This window comes from Antechinus flavipes, chromosome 2 (genome assembly GCF_016432865.1).
Source record: "Antechinus flavipes isolate AdamAnt ecotype Samford, QLD, Australia chromosome 2, AdamAnt_v2, whole genome shotgun sequence".
Lineage (NCBI taxonomy): Eukaryota > Metazoa > Chordata > Mammalia > Dasyuromorphia > Dasyuridae > Antechinus > Antechinus flavipes.
The window spans coordinates 112,565,078-112,580,818 of NC_067399.1; the positions used below are offsets into that span (position 1 = coordinate 112,565,078).

Sequence of the window (15,741 nt, forward strand, 5' to 3'; positions counted from 1 at the left end):
ATTATAACCCCAAAGCCTATCATGTTGTGTTTGTTTTTGAAAACATTAAGTATGAAATCAGTAGAATTAGTTAATCCCTCTAAAATTGTATTTTCATTTCATGAACACTTACTATGTTGTTCCTTCCATCATTTTTAATGTAAGAATCTTATTGTTCTAAATCTTTATATAACTATAAAAATACTGAATAGATAGGAAAATATCAATTTTGTTTGATATCTTTTTTTCTCTCTTGTAATTGTTTTTATAGAACCAGCTACTGAAACAACTTTATCTAAAAAATCAGAAGAATCTTTTTATAATGATAACTACAATCCTTTTAAAGAAATACAGGGTCCACAGTACTTGAATCCATTTGATGAGCCAGACCCTGAACCTGAAACATTTGTAACTATAAAAGATTCTCCTCCTCAACCTACAAAAAGAAAAAATTTAAGACCTGTGGATATGAGCAAATACCTTTATGCTAATATTTCCAAAACTGAAGAGGAAGAGTTGGATGAGTAAGTATGTCACTTTAAAATTACCACTAGCTATTAAGTAGTCTCTTATTTTGGAACAATTTTGTACATAAAGAACATAAGAATGGACAGTGGAGAAAGCAGTTTGGAGGCCACCTCCCCCACAAACTTTCTCCCCTCCCATATCCTCCTTACCTATGAAACAGTTGTCTTTTGTTACCTGAAACATATTACTTGGGTTAGTGATTGACCTAAGGGACTACTTTTCTTACTAAAGATAAAAAGATATGCAAATGGACCTGGTATTTTATAGGAATACACATCTTAAATGCATATATACAGATTTATCAAATTAGTGATGACCAAAAATACTTCCCCCCCACCTTCCTGATGTTGCTAAAAGGAAAGATATAGCATTTCTATTTAAAACTCTAAATTCATTTTTCCCTAACAGTAATGTTACAGGTGGCAATTGAGGGTACTTACTTGGCTCTGTTGATAGGATTATCTGATCAAAGATTTAGAGTTAGAAGGGACTTTGACGACAGTCTAATCTAGTCTTTATATTGGGCTATATATAACATACACCATAGATTAAACAGACTTGAGGATTGGTCTTTTAGCATTGTCATTTATTGCAGTATTGTTTATGCTTGAAAATTGAAATTAATCTCATAATAAGAGATTGTCTATAGATGAATTTTTATTCACTTTTCACATTTGCTCTTAAAAATATTGCAAGTTCAGTATGCATCAAAGTGTAATATAACTATTAACATTAACTTAAAAATCAAATATCCCATTATGCTAATGAATCTGGAATTCATTCACATGGTGACAATTTTGAAAGATACACATTGAAACCCATCTATTCCTTTTTGTCCTATGCACCTGATCTCTGCCCTCCCACACCTCTATCACAAGGGGTCAATGCTTTGTACTTTATGGGCCCAGGGACTGTCACATTCTTTTGACTGTGTAGATGCTATTGTAACATGCAAGGCTTGTTGTTTTAAAAGCTACTTCTGTTCTTGCTAAGCAACCCATCTTTTTTTTTTTTTTTAAACATTCATCCATTTCTCTGATGACATCTTCTATCCTGATTCTTCTGGGTATTATATTGTTACTTATTATGTGTACTAGACTGCTCACATTTACTATGCATCTCTCCATTAATTCAGCTTGCCCTTAAGGACCTTGACCATTTGTCAGCTCTTATTAATCACTTACATTAATCCCCTTTAAACTCTACCAAACTCAGAACAGCAAAGCTGTCTCAGACCTAGAAAAGTAATTTGAATTCCTGCACTGCTCATTTCCCCTTATTACTCGTCTCTTTCCAGCTGTGGAACGTGATATCCTAATCTAGATTTTCATTGTGACCATAAACATGGATAGTAGTGTCTTTTAATAATATATCTTATCCCCTTGAGGCTGTCACACCTGTGCTAAATAAATGTTTTTTTCAACTTTGTTTGCTTTTTGAGCTTAACCATGAAATATTCATAATATTTCACAAATACTTCACAAAGTGAATACTTCAAATGGAGAAAAAGAACATACAATGACTTTGTAGCCTCTGTATTTCTTACTCATTTTCCTAGGAATTCTTAGTGTTCTTTGTGAGTTTTTTGTTTGTTTCGTTTTGAGTTTTGTGGTGTTTTTTGGTTTTTTGGGGGTGGTTTGTTTGTTTTGCCCTTCTCCTAGGTTGCTTAGGACTAGAACTGAGGATTGAACATAATATCCTTTCTTCTCGAAGGGCTCTTAGATGAGTTATTATCAAGTATCCCTTCAGGAAGACACTTGGCTTAGACCTAAGTATAGGCATTTGCAGTCACTTTCACCTTAATTCTTATATGTTTACTTTGAACTTCACTCATGATTAGTGATTTTCTTCTACATGTAATAATTTCTTTGATTTCCCCTTAGCCTGAATGTATTGTTAGGATATGAATAAGTAAATATTATTTATTTGGACAAAAATTTAGGTAGAACATTAATATGAAATAAGCCCATTGTATCTTTATTTGTGAAGCAGACTATGAAGTAGAAAACATAAAATTAATTACCAAAAAAAGAAAAAGTAGTTTATATACCAAACCGTTATTGTCCTTGGCTTCAATATCTCTCTTCTTGTCAGGAAGAAAAAATGTTTGCTGGTGGAGGCAGTTTCAAGACTTAGTTGGTATGCTTATTATGGCTCTCAATCAGATAAAATTCTTTGGGAATTTGTTATAATTAGTATTATACCAAATCTATTCATTTCATTTTTGGTGTTAAGTTTGCCAGTTTGGAATTATTTCAATTGAATGCCATATTTTTTGTCACTTTTATTCTTTTTTTAAATTTTTCAATTAATTTTGTTCTTTGCTATAGAAAGTTAGTTATCTGACTGCAGAGTCAGCTGGAAATGACACACATGTCAATAACAAATAAATTTCTGTTCATTAAAATATGTCTGTTTCATCTTGGGGAGAGGTTATTTGATGCTTGCTATGTATCATTTAATTATTTTCTTGACAAAGGGGAGTGTGTGTGTGTGTGTGTGTGATGTTCCTTTGCTATCTGTTATCAACTTTTGTATTTTCTCATTTCTTGCTCCCAAACCATGTTTTACAATCTCCATTTTTCCATTCTTTCCTGAGCATATCTTTGCAATGAAGCTACTGAAATGCAAAGCATGTGCTTATTTAATTTGAAATAGTATGTTATTCAGTATTCATAATTTCCTCTATGTCTTCACTTTGGTAATAAAACATAAGCTGCAGTTATTATCTTTGATATTTTTGTGATTATTCAGTATTAGCACTGTAATAAAATGGTGAAATGGTGGTTTTTATTGCCTTTGGCTGCATGATAAAACCACCTCTGCCAGTTACTTTAGTTGCCTCTCCAAAGAGAACTTACTTTTTTTTTTATTATAGCTTTTTATTTAGAAGTTATATGCATGGGTAATTTTACAGCATTGATAATTGCAAAACCAACCTTTTGTTCCAACTTTTCCTCTCCTTTTCCCTCCCCCTCCCCCAGATGGCAGGCTGACCAATACATGTTAAATATATTAAAGTATGAGTTAAATACAGTATATGTATACATGTCCATACAGTTATTTTGCTGTACAAAAAGAATTGGACTTTGAAATAGTGTACAATTAACTTGTGAAGGAAATCAAAAATGCAGGGGGACAAAAATAGAGGAATTGGGAATTCTATGTAGTGGTTCATCGTCATCTCCCAGAGTTCTTTCCTGGGTATAGATGGTTCAGTTCATTACTGCTCTATTGGAACTGATTTGATTCATCTCATTGTTGAAGAGGGCCAGGTCTATCAGAATTGATCGTCATATAGTATTGTTGTTGAAGTATATAATGATCTCCTGGTCCTGCTCATTTTACTCAGCATCAGTTCATGTAAGTCTCCAGGCCTTTCTGAAATCATCCTGCTGGTCATTTCTTAGAGAACAATAATATTCATATACCACAATTTATTCAGCCATTTTCCAATTGAGGGGCATCCACTCAGTTTCCAGTTTCTGGCCATTACAAAGAGGGCTACCACAAGCATTTTTGCACATATGGGTCCCTTTCTGTATTTTAAGATCTCTTTGGGATATAAGCCCAGTAGTAATATTGGTGGATCAAAGGGTATGCACAGTTTGATAACTTTTTGAGCATAGTTCCAAATTGCTCTCCAGAATGGCTGAATGTAATCACTGTTCCACCAACAATGTATAAGTGTCCCTGTTTTCCCACATCCCCTCCAACATTCTGCATTATCTTTTCCTGTCATCCTAGCCAATCTGACAGGTGTGTAGTGGTATCTCAGAATTGTCTTAATTTGCATTTCTCTGATTAATAATGACTTGGAGCATCTTTTCATATGGCTAGAAATAGTTTCAATTTCTTCATCTGAGAATTGTCTGTTCATATCCTTTGACCATTTATCAATTGGAGAATGGCTTGATTTCTTATAAATTAGAGTCAATTCTCTATATATTTTGGAAATGAGGCCTTTATCAGAACCCCAAAGAGAATTTATTAATCACTTTTGGCTTGATTTAATTGTAGTGAGAATGTTAAAATTGCAGGGATTCAATCCCTGTAGTATTATAACATCAAATGGCTTGACTCCAAAATATTTCAGAATGCCATTTTTCTATATTTTTGAAAATATATAGCAGAGATGTTCTGCTAAATGCTGTATTTTTATGGGCTCAACAGCTCACATGATCATCACACTGTCACTTTAGTTGTCCTTGAAACAGGAGACTCACATCTACAAAACTCATGGGAATCTCATTAAAGCGTTCCCCCAAAAGAGAAAGAAAATATATAGCAGAATATTATTTGTTCTTTAAATGCTTGACATAATTCACTTGTAAATCTACCTAGATCTAGAATGTTTTTTACATGGGAATTCATTTATGACTTTAAATTATTTCTCTTTCTGAGATCTGTGGGGGTTTTTTTGTTTGTTTGTTTGTTTGTTTGTTTGTTTGTTTTTTATAAAGCACTTTCCTTAAGGAACCTCTTAAGGTTCTTTTTAGCTACATCCTTTGATTCCGGATAGATGCTGCTTTGTAAATTTGTCAAGATGTTCTTCCCTGGTATGGTTATTACCTAGTGTACTATCTTAATTTCAGAAATATATCTCTCTGTATGTATATAATTTCAAAAAAAGGTAGAATTCCAAGTGTTTATATAATTCAATTATAGAGTCAGTCTTACAGATACTTTCTTTACTTATATAAACATATAAAAACTGATTATAAGGTAGAAAAAGAATAGTCAAAAGGAAATGTCCATTGAGTCATATTTTAGCTTTTTACTAAAGCACTTTTTAGCTGTTACTTAGTTTGTAATGAACTACAGCACTGTGTACAACTTAGAATGACAACCTACTTCTATTTAGTTTGCTTTTCCATTCAAATATTCTAGGTATATAGTTATTATTCAGCACCTGCACCACCCATGAGAAATTTCATTTTGATCCAATGTGAGCTATTTCAAAGAAAATATGTAATAACTTTAATAAGAGTTTAATTGATGTTTGCATGATAAGACCTTCCTCTTTCCTTCTTCCTTTTCTTCCTCCCTCCCTTTCTTCCTTCCTCTCTTCTTTCTTCCCTTCCTTCCTTCTTTCCTTTCTTCTTCCCTCCTTCCTTCTTTTCTCCCTCCCTCCTTCTCTTCCTTCTTTCCTTCTTCCCTACCTTCTTTCTCCCTCCCTTCCTCCCTCCTTCCCTTCCTCCCTTTCTTCCTTCCTTTCTCTCTTCCTCCCTTCCTCCCTCTCTTTCTCCTTCTCTCCTTCCCTTTCTTCCTTCCTCTCTTCCTCCCTTCCCCCCTCCCTTTCTCCTTTTCTCCTTCCCTTCCTTCCTCTTTCCCTTCATCTCTCCTCCCTCTACTGCCAAACATGGTACATGACACAGAAGTACTTAATAAGTATTTTTTGATTACTTGTCTGTGTCTTCTTGAACCCTCTGATCTTATAGGTTAACTGTGTCATGTTGTCATAAGCCTTACTGTTTAGAAATAGACTAATTCCATCATTCTTTTAGTTCAAGTTTGATATTATAACTGAGTAAACCCTCACTAATCAATGAGGGTTTTAGCAAAATGAGGCTTATTTTGTCTAACCCACAAAATATATCCAACAAGCATATATTCTCACTTAGCTTCTTTGAGTGTGACCTTACATCTCCATACTGAAGCAGTCACTAGAGAAAAAAATATGTTGAAGGACAGGTCAAACAAAAATTACTACAAGTAGTCAGAAAGTAAGTTTCAGTAAAAAAGGAATCATTCAATATCACAATACTTGGTAGAAACATCTATTAAAAAGAGAAAAATCTTGAAATGAAATAGAAAAAAGTGCTGATCCTAGAGTCATGGAATGTGAATTCAAGTGCTGGTCCTTATGCACACTGCCTAATGAATTGACACATGGTCTAATGAGTTTACATCTCTGGACTTCAGATTCTTCATCTGATTATGAAAGGTATTAGACTAGATTAGTGGTGAAAATCTCAAATAGAAAACAAACCGGGTGCAGGCCACTTATTGATTTAGAAAACCACACATTAACATTTTGTTGTATCCCTATTTTTATTTATTTTGTTAAACACTTCCCAATTGCATTTTAATCTGTTTTAACTCTCAGTAGTTTTAAGGACTTCCATTGCTTTTGAGACCTGAGATGACCTTCTAGGTTTCTTCTAATACTAAGTGTTTGTTTAAACATTTGTTTAAAAAGGGCATGTTTGCATGCCCTTTGACCTAGATATAGAGATCTATCCCCAAAAAGAAATACAAAAAAAAATCATATGTACAAAAATACTTATAACAACTTTTTTATAGCAGTGAAAAAAGGAGAGGGGTAACTATAGGGATGCCCATCAATTAAGGAATGGCTAAGTAGATTATATATGAATGTTATATTGTAATGTAAGAAATAAAATAGATGATTTCAGAGAGAAATGAAAAGACTTTTTATGAGTAGGTAAACAGTGAATGAGAACTAGAAGCACAATTTATACTAAAACAGTATTATAAAAGTAAGCAATTTTGAAGAAATGGGTAAAATGAGAACATTATAACAGCAACACTATAAAGGCAAACAACTTTGAAATCGGTACTAATCAATGTTATCTATTTCAGAGGACTGATGATAAAATTTATTATCCATTACAAAGCGGTGTTGGATTTAAAGGATACAATGAGACAATATAATTTATATTTTAAATATGGACAGTGAGGGAATTTGTTTTGCTACAATGAATATTTGTTACAAGTGATTTTGTTTTGTTTGTTTTTCAAAAGATATGAAAGGGAAAAAATGAATTGCTATTAAAATTTTAAAACAATTAAAAATTAAAAACATTTTTTAAATTTTAAAAGAAAGAGTTCCAATCAAGAATAATTTACCTGTAAAATGTAGGGTAATCCTGTGGGGAAGAGGGAGAAGAAGTATTTTTAGTGAAGTTAGCAAATTTTCAGATATTCTTTATTAAAGTGAACTTGGAAATGAAAATATATTAATGAAGAAAAACTTAAGAAAGCATATGTTTTTGAACAACTGAAAAACAATTAAAATAGATAGAATTGATTCAGTGAATGAGCTTTTAAAATATAAATTTAAATTTAGTTTCAATTTCATCATCTGAAAATTGTCTGTTCATATCCTTTGACCATTTATCAATTGGAGAATGGCTTGATTTCTTATAAATTAGAGTCAATTCTCTATATATTTTGGAAATGAGGCCTTTATCAGAACCTTTAACTGTGAAGATGTTTTCCTAGTTTGTTGCTTTCCTTCTAATCTTGTTTGCATTAGTTTTGTTTGTACAAAGGCTTTTTAATTTGATATAATCAAAATTTTCTATTTTGTGATCAATAATGGTCTCTAGTTCATCTTTGGTCACAAATTTCTTCCTCCTCCACAAATCTGAGAGATAAACTATTCTATGATCCTCTAATTTATTTATAATCTTGTTCTTTATGCCTAAATCATGGACCCATTTTGATCTTATCTTGGTATACGGTGTTAAGTATAGGTCCATGCCTAATTTCTGCCATACTAATTTCCAGTTATCCCAGCAGTTTTTGTCAAATAATGAATTCTTATCCCAAAAGTTAGGATCTTTGGGTTTGCCAAACACTAGATTGCTATAGTTGACTATTTAGTCTTGTGAACCTAACCTATTCCACTGATCAACTAATCTATTTCTTAGCCAATACCAACTGGTTTTGGTGACTGCTGCCTTATAATATAGTTTTAGATCAGGTACATCTAGGTCACTTTCATTTGATTTTTTTTCATTAATTCCCTTGAGATTCTCAATCTTTTGTTCTTCCATATGAATTTTCTTATTTTTTCTTGGAAGTCTGATTGGTATAGCACTAAATAAATAGATTAGTTTAGGGAGTATTGTCATCTTTATTATATTCGCTCAGCCTATCCAAGAGCACTTAATATTTTTCCAGTTATTTAAATCTGACTTTATTTGTGTGGAAAGTTTTTTTGTAATTTTGCTCATATAATTCCTGACTTTCTTTTGATAGATAGATTCCCAAATATTTTATGCTATCGACAGTTATTTTGAATGGAATTTCTCTTTGTATCTCTTGCTGTTGGATTTTGTTGGTGATGTATAAAAATGCTGAGGATTTATGGGGATTTATTTTGTATCCTGCAACTTTGTTAAAGTTATGATTTATTTCTAATAGCTTTTTAGTAGAATCTCTGGGGTTCTCTAAGTGTCATCTGCAAGGAGTGATAGTTTGGTTTCCTCATTGCCTATTCTAATTCCTTTAATCTCCTCAACTCTTATTGCAGAGGCTAGCATTTCTAATACAATATTGAATAATAATAGTGATAGTGGGCAACCTTGCTTCACTCCAGATCTTACTGGGAAAGGTTCCAGTTTTTCCCCATTGCATATGATGCTTACTGATGGTTTTAAATATATGCTTTTGACTATTTTAAGGAAAAGTCCATTTATTCCTATCCTTTCAAGTGTTTTTATTAGGAATGGATGTTGGGTTTTATTAAATGCTTTTTCTGCATCTATTGAGATGATCAAATGGTTTTTGTTAGTTTGGTTATTGATATAGTCAGTGATGCTAATACTTTTCCTAATATTGAACCAGCCCTGCATTCCTGGTATAAATCCTACTTGGTCACAGTGTATTATCCTGGGGATTTTCTGTAATCTTTTTGCTAATATTTTATTTAAGATTTTAACATCAATGTTCATTAGGGAGATTGGTCTATAATTTTCTTTCTCTGTTTTCAACCTACCTGGTTTAGGTATCAGTACCATGTCTGTGCCGTAAAAGGAATTTGGTAGGACTCCTTCAATCCCTATTTTTTCAAATAGTTTATTTAGCATTGGAGTTAATTGTTTTTAAAATGTTTGGTAGAATTCACATGTAAATCCATCTGGTCCTGTTACTATCAGGCTTATACCCCAAAGAGATACTAAAGAAGGGGAAGGGACCTCTATGTGCCAAAATATTTGTGGCAGCCCTGTTTGTAGTGGCTAGAAACTGGAAAATGAATGGATGGCCATCAATAGGAAGAATGGCTGAATAAATTGTGGTATATGAATTTTATGGAATATTATTATTCTGTAAGAAATGACCAGCAGGATGAATACAGAGAGGCTTGGAGAGACTTACATGAACTGATACTAAGTGAAATGAGCAGAACCAAGAGATCATTATATATTTCAACAACGATATTGTATGAGGTTGTATTCTGATGGAGGTGGATTTCTTTGACAAAGAAAAGATCTAACTCAGTTTCAATTGATCAATGATGGACAGAAGCAGTTACACCCAAAGAAAGAACACAGGGAAATGAATGTAAACTGTTTGCATTTTTGTTTTTCTTCCCTGGTTATTTTTACCTTCTGAATCCAATTCTTCCTGTGCAACAAGAGAACTGTTCGGTTCTGCACACATATATTGTATCTAGGATATACTGTGACATATTTAACATGTGTAGGATTGTTTCCATGTGGGAGAGGGGGTGGAAGGAGGGAGGGGAAAAATCGGAACAGAAGTGAGTGCAAAGGATGATATAAAAAATTACCCTGGCATGGATTCTGTCAATAAAAAGTTATAATTATTTTTTAAAATGTGGTGGAATACTATATTCTATATTCTATATTCTATAATACTATATTCTAATGGATTTTCCTTGATAGAAATAAATGACTTTCTTTGTTTAACAGTGAAATTCTGAGGATTACCTAGTAAATTCCTTTGTGATTAAACATTTTCAATGATATATTGATTTTATCAGTATTCTAATTTTTTAAACAATGCTATTGAAAAATTTCTTTCAGTGTGTTATGTATTTGGAAGACCTTTTACTTTCACATTATTTCTAACCTCACAGTCATTTGCTTGCTTTTGGATAAAATAATATATTCTTCTAATGCTGCTATCCTTATTTTAACATTAGCACTCTTGCTATTAATATAATGAGACTATGTTCTTCTTTTAAAATTCATTTTCAAATAATAATACTTCCTTCCATTTTTTATCTATACCATTTAAGAATCTGACTAGATTGATGACTGACAAATAGAGTTGCATTGATAGGTTTTTTAAGCTACTCTTTTTCTTTCTCATTTAAATCATAATTAGTTGTTTCATTAGAATTTCATTCTTCATAATTAAGATTATTCATCTTTCACTGACTAATTGAAAAAAAATCAGACTATTGTTCCAACCTAATTCATGTATTACTGACCAAATTTGTATATACCAAAAGAAAAGTCTATCTATCATTCTATGTTATTAAGAATATATAAGTATGATTGATAGAAAATTTAATTATTGACCTTAGAAATTTGAATTTGAATTATTGCTTCCTGACTGCCTTCTCTTTGGTAGAAGCATGTAAATATTTAAAGATCCAACAGGTAGACAGACATATCAGAAATAGGGAGCAAAAATCACGGAATTCATATAATCCATTAGCTGGATAATTCGTGTACTGTTACAATTACATAAACCAAATCCTGAATAGTATACTACAAATAAAAATATCATGCTAATAAGAATATTTTCAAACCCAATCCTTCATATCATATTTTATATAACATTTTATACAAAAACATTCTGATACAAGTGTACTTATTTTTTACACAAATGGCTTTTTTAAATGTATGTATAAGTGTGTGTATACATATTGACTTTTTGTTAAATAATATAAAATGAACTGGACACATGGTCATTAACAAGAATATTTCAGTGAATATGTAACCCACATATTATGTTGGAACATAGAGTGTTTTATGTGGGGAGTTTTCTTTAACATTGGGCACACTTGTATAGTAAAATAACTTGAATTGCTATTAAAGTTTCAGTTTGACTTCTAAAAATCTTGTGTACAGTTCATGTAACTAATCTGTAAAAAATCCATTGATTCTAGTAATACAACAAAAAGGATAGTAATAAAACAAGATAAAAGATTTCTGTTACAGTTTTTCCATGCCCTTATTCTTTATTATCACTTGCTTTCGAATTCCTTTAGTATTTTAAGATAACTTAAATGGTTTGTTAGTAAAACTTAGTAAGATTGATAAATACATTTGAGACTTCTGTTTCAGATTATATGCTTTTGTTTGGTTTCTTTTTTTCTTTTCACAGAATATATCCAACAATTTTTTTAACTGGTTATTTTGACATTGCTTTGATTTCTTTTGCATTCAGTAAACATTGAGTAAGAATATCTCAAACACATCTTCACTCACCTACCCCCAATTTTTTGTGTGTGTGTTTCTGAATCCCTTTTAATCACCTAAGTCTAATTTTTTTGGAAATAATCCTTTAGGTAGGTATTATGCTCCAGACTTCATGATTTGATTTGCTACAGAACTTCCATTAGAAATTGTTTATTGTTTCCAAGCAAAGTTGTAGAATGTCAGTATTCATGAATAACTTTTAATTCATGTTTTTAAAAATTCAATTCAGTCTCCAAGAAAATAGAACTAATTATTTCTAGTATGATTATGCTTTTTCAGAAAGATTTTTTGAAATGGAATTCTTAAGAACATTTTCAAATTAAATTGTACATTGAGAACTGTAAAATTGTACTGTGGGGATAATACTAGCATCTATCTTACAGAATTTTTGTAAGGACCAAGTTGGCATAATATTTGTAAAAAGAACTTAACACATTATTTGGCACATAGTAGACATTATATAAATACTTCTTTCATTCACCTTCCCCTTCATCAAGGAGAACTAAAGGGAATATGTATTGTGTCTTGGTTAAGTTGAGTAGAGAGAGGATCTAAGTGGACTGAATAACAAGGATCTAAATGGACTAAATAACTAGGGATCATGAATATGGGTCCTGCCATTTTGTTCCATGAGGAATGCAGAGAATAGAGAAGGAATAAAAAAGCGTAGAAACTGAGCCAAAGAAAGCTCTAAAATAGACAAAAGGGGAGGGTGGGTAACAAGTTGAGGGGAAAAAAAATCATTTCTGTAAAGGAGCACAAAAATTGAAATAAAATTGGGGGGGGGGACCTATGAAAGATTAGCTGAAGGAGAGGAGAGGAAGAAGGAATCTACATGACTAAAAAGAAAAAAAGGAGAAGAAATAACAAATAGGAGAAAGGGAATTTGGGAAGAAAGGAGGAGAAGCTGAGAAAATAAAGTCTCTTTAGAAAAGATAATGTAACTGAAAAGTCAAAACTATGTTTTTGGTCAAAGAGGAAAATAAGTCATAACTTGGAGAAAACATTATTAGAGGCAAATGAAGGAAAATATAACTCTGACTTTCATAAGTTTAAATAGTGAATGTATCGAACAATCCATTAAATGAACAAAATGACATTGACTAAGAAGACATAATCCTGCAATCTGTTACTTAAAGGAAACACATAAAACAGAAGCATACATGGAATAAAACTGAGGGCATAGAAAATTTTATTATTCATCAAATGGGTCAAAAAAAGCCAAAGTTGCAGTCATGTTATCAATATTAAAAAAAAAAAAAAAACTAAAAAAAAAAAAAAAAAACAAAGAAATAGGAAACTACATCATGCTAAAAGGAATTGTAAACAACAAATCTAGTACTATCATATATGTTTTCAAATGCCATCTAATTTCATAAAGGAAGTAGTAACTGAGCTATAAGAATACATTAGTAACCAGTAGGAGACTTCAGTGTTCCTCTCTCAGTTTTGGATAATTCTAATAGCAAGATTAACAAAGGGAAAACATGAAACTAAACAAAGTGCAGGTGAAACTAGAACTAAAGACTTAAAGTATCTTCTTAATGGGATTGGAAAAGAATAAACATATATCAGGATCGTATGGAACTTTCATAAAAATTAACTATTTGCTAGAGATATTGCCACAAATGCAAAAAAGTCAGAGTGAAAATGATTTTATCATCTCATAGACTTCAAAGATGTTGGGCTAGCTCTAAAAAAAAGCTCCAAAAAGAGCTCTAAAAGCTCTACTTATAAGGGGAAAGATAAAATATAATACATAACTTCACACTGTGATTATTTTAAGTGACATCAGCTATATGTCAGTGGAAAACTGGGAAAGGAGAAGAATTCTTGGCAGCTAAAAGCACTTAGGCAAAGAATACTTAAATCGGTTTTGTTGCAGAATTGAATAAACTCTAAAGCATATTTCTCATCTGTAAAATGAAGATAGTAACAGTACTTATCTCCAGGGTTGTTATTTATTATATAAATAATATATAATATGGTTATATTTAGAAAAATCTTTACAAACCTTACAATGTCTATCTTAAGGCTAAATATTGTTAATATTAATTGTAATACAGAATTATAGCCAAATGCCTTCAGTAGATAAAAGGTTTTAAAAACCAATTATTGTTAATGGAAATACTGCGTATCATGCTGTAATTTTTTTGAAAATGATTTTATAATTATGATCTCAGCTTCTCTAAAATATATGTGGCTATACCTGTCTTTCTATAACCCCTTCAACATTGGGACTAAGAACTGACCTAAGAACTGCCAAAGATAATGAAAAATGGCAACAGTATTCAACATTGACTGTTGCCATTTTTCATTATCTTTGTCAGTTCTTAGGAAGTAAAGTAAAATCTCAGGGTGGCTTAAATTTGCATTTCTTTTATTAGCCATTTAGAGCATTTTTTCATGTGTCTGAATACTTTATAGTTTTTTTTTTGAGATGTTCCTCTGACAATCCATTAGTAAAAATATTCCATATTTTTACTTTTTCAGGTAAATTTTTAAAATCAGGTTTTGTAAAGTATCCCTTTTGTAATTTGATTGGCATAACATTAAAAGCACAAATTAATTTTGGTAGTATTGTCATTTTTGTTATACTGGTGTAGCCTAGTTTTGAGGATTGAATATTCCTTATGCTATTTAGGTTGTTCTTTATTTCTTTAAGAAGTGCTTTGTAATTGAATCTATCCAAGTATTTTGTGTTCCTTGGAAGACAGGGTTTTTTTTCTTCACTCATATCCAATCTGTTGCTCTTTTTCACTTTATTGGAATATTTAATCATTCACATTTATATTTTCTTTCATTTGGCTCTAAAATTGTTGGTTTTTTCAAGTTAAGATATTTTATTTTGTGATGCTATTAACACAGTATTATGTCCTTTCAGTTATTTTAATTTTTTTAAGGTGACCCTATTCCCACTGGCTCTCTTTCCTTCATCCCTGATTGTTCTCGTTTGGCAAACTTTTTTCTTTAGGGGTAAATAGCTAATTAGTTACATTCTCCTGCTTATGTTTAGTTATATATTTCTTCCCCCTCTTTTTTCCTCAGTCAAGTAGATTTTTATTCCTCTCTTCCCCTTTAGCTAGTCCTATTCATTGTGGGGGTTTTTATTTCATTTTTTTTTTTTTTGCCCCTTTCTAAGGATTTCTTTTGTCTCTTCACTATCCATTTTCTTTTTCTATTTACTCTATACCCTCATTCTCTAGTTAATGAGCCCTATAATCATCTGGTCTCTTTTCTCTCTATATGCTTCATACAATCAAAGCTTCAAGGTGTCCATTCTATGCTTTCCCCTCTATATGCTTTCTGCCCCTACATTGTAAGTCTTAGACCATGAGTTTCCCTTTTCCATTGTTCTTCACTCTCAAAACAATACCATTCAGTGCATTTGTTAGAGATGACACTGCCCCTTGGTAGAACTTTTCCTCCACCACTGATTTATACCCTTTCATGCTGATTTTTTTTCCTACCTTAGTCAAAAAATATCTTCCCCTATGTTCATGCTTTTCCACTCATCTATGTGCCAGTAATCCCCAGGGATTCCAATTGGGGTTCCCCTTCTGAATAGAAGTACACTTTTCAAGCACTGATTTCCCTGGCCTTTTCTTTCTTTACCTCTAGCAGCATTCCTCAGTGGAACCCTCTCCTACCTCCAGAGTGAGGCCTCCTTTTATTTCTCCCACCCATTTTTTTTCCCCTCAACTCCTTACCCATTCTCTTGTAAACTCTTCTCTTTTTGAGAGCATAGGTCACTTCCCCCATCATTAGCCCTTGATTTGATGCTAAAGCATCAAATGCATTCTTTTCCTCCCATGTTGTAATACTGCCTCAATGTTGTCCCACAAAATAAGTATTTATCTATAGACAGGATGTCAGGTTTGTCCTTAATGACCTCTGTCTTCCTTTTCACTATCGCTTCAACTAGATTTGTTCATCTAGGTCTGCCTCCCATCCTGATGCTATCCAGAACTGGGGAAGGAGGCAACTTACGAAAATAAAGTAAGGAAGGGAAAGGAATGTGCAAACT

The 15,741-nt window shown here is 32.1% G+C and overlaps 1 protein-coding gene across 15 annotated transcripts in view; it reads left to right on the forward strand.

The window, feature by feature from the left end:
• EHBP1 (EH domain binding protein 1) overlaps window positions 1–15,741 on the forward strand; it is a 394,259-nt gene that overhangs the window by 191,691 nt on the left and 186,827 nt on the right. For all 15 annotated transcript variants that reach the window (XM_051975359.1, XM_051975374.1, XM_051975362.1 and 12 more), the window contains one exon: window positions 251–503. In XM_051975359.1, coding sequence (XP_051831319.1) covers window positions 251–503 — 253 coding nt within the window. The remainder of the gene's footprint in view (window positions 1–250; window positions 504–15,741) is intronic.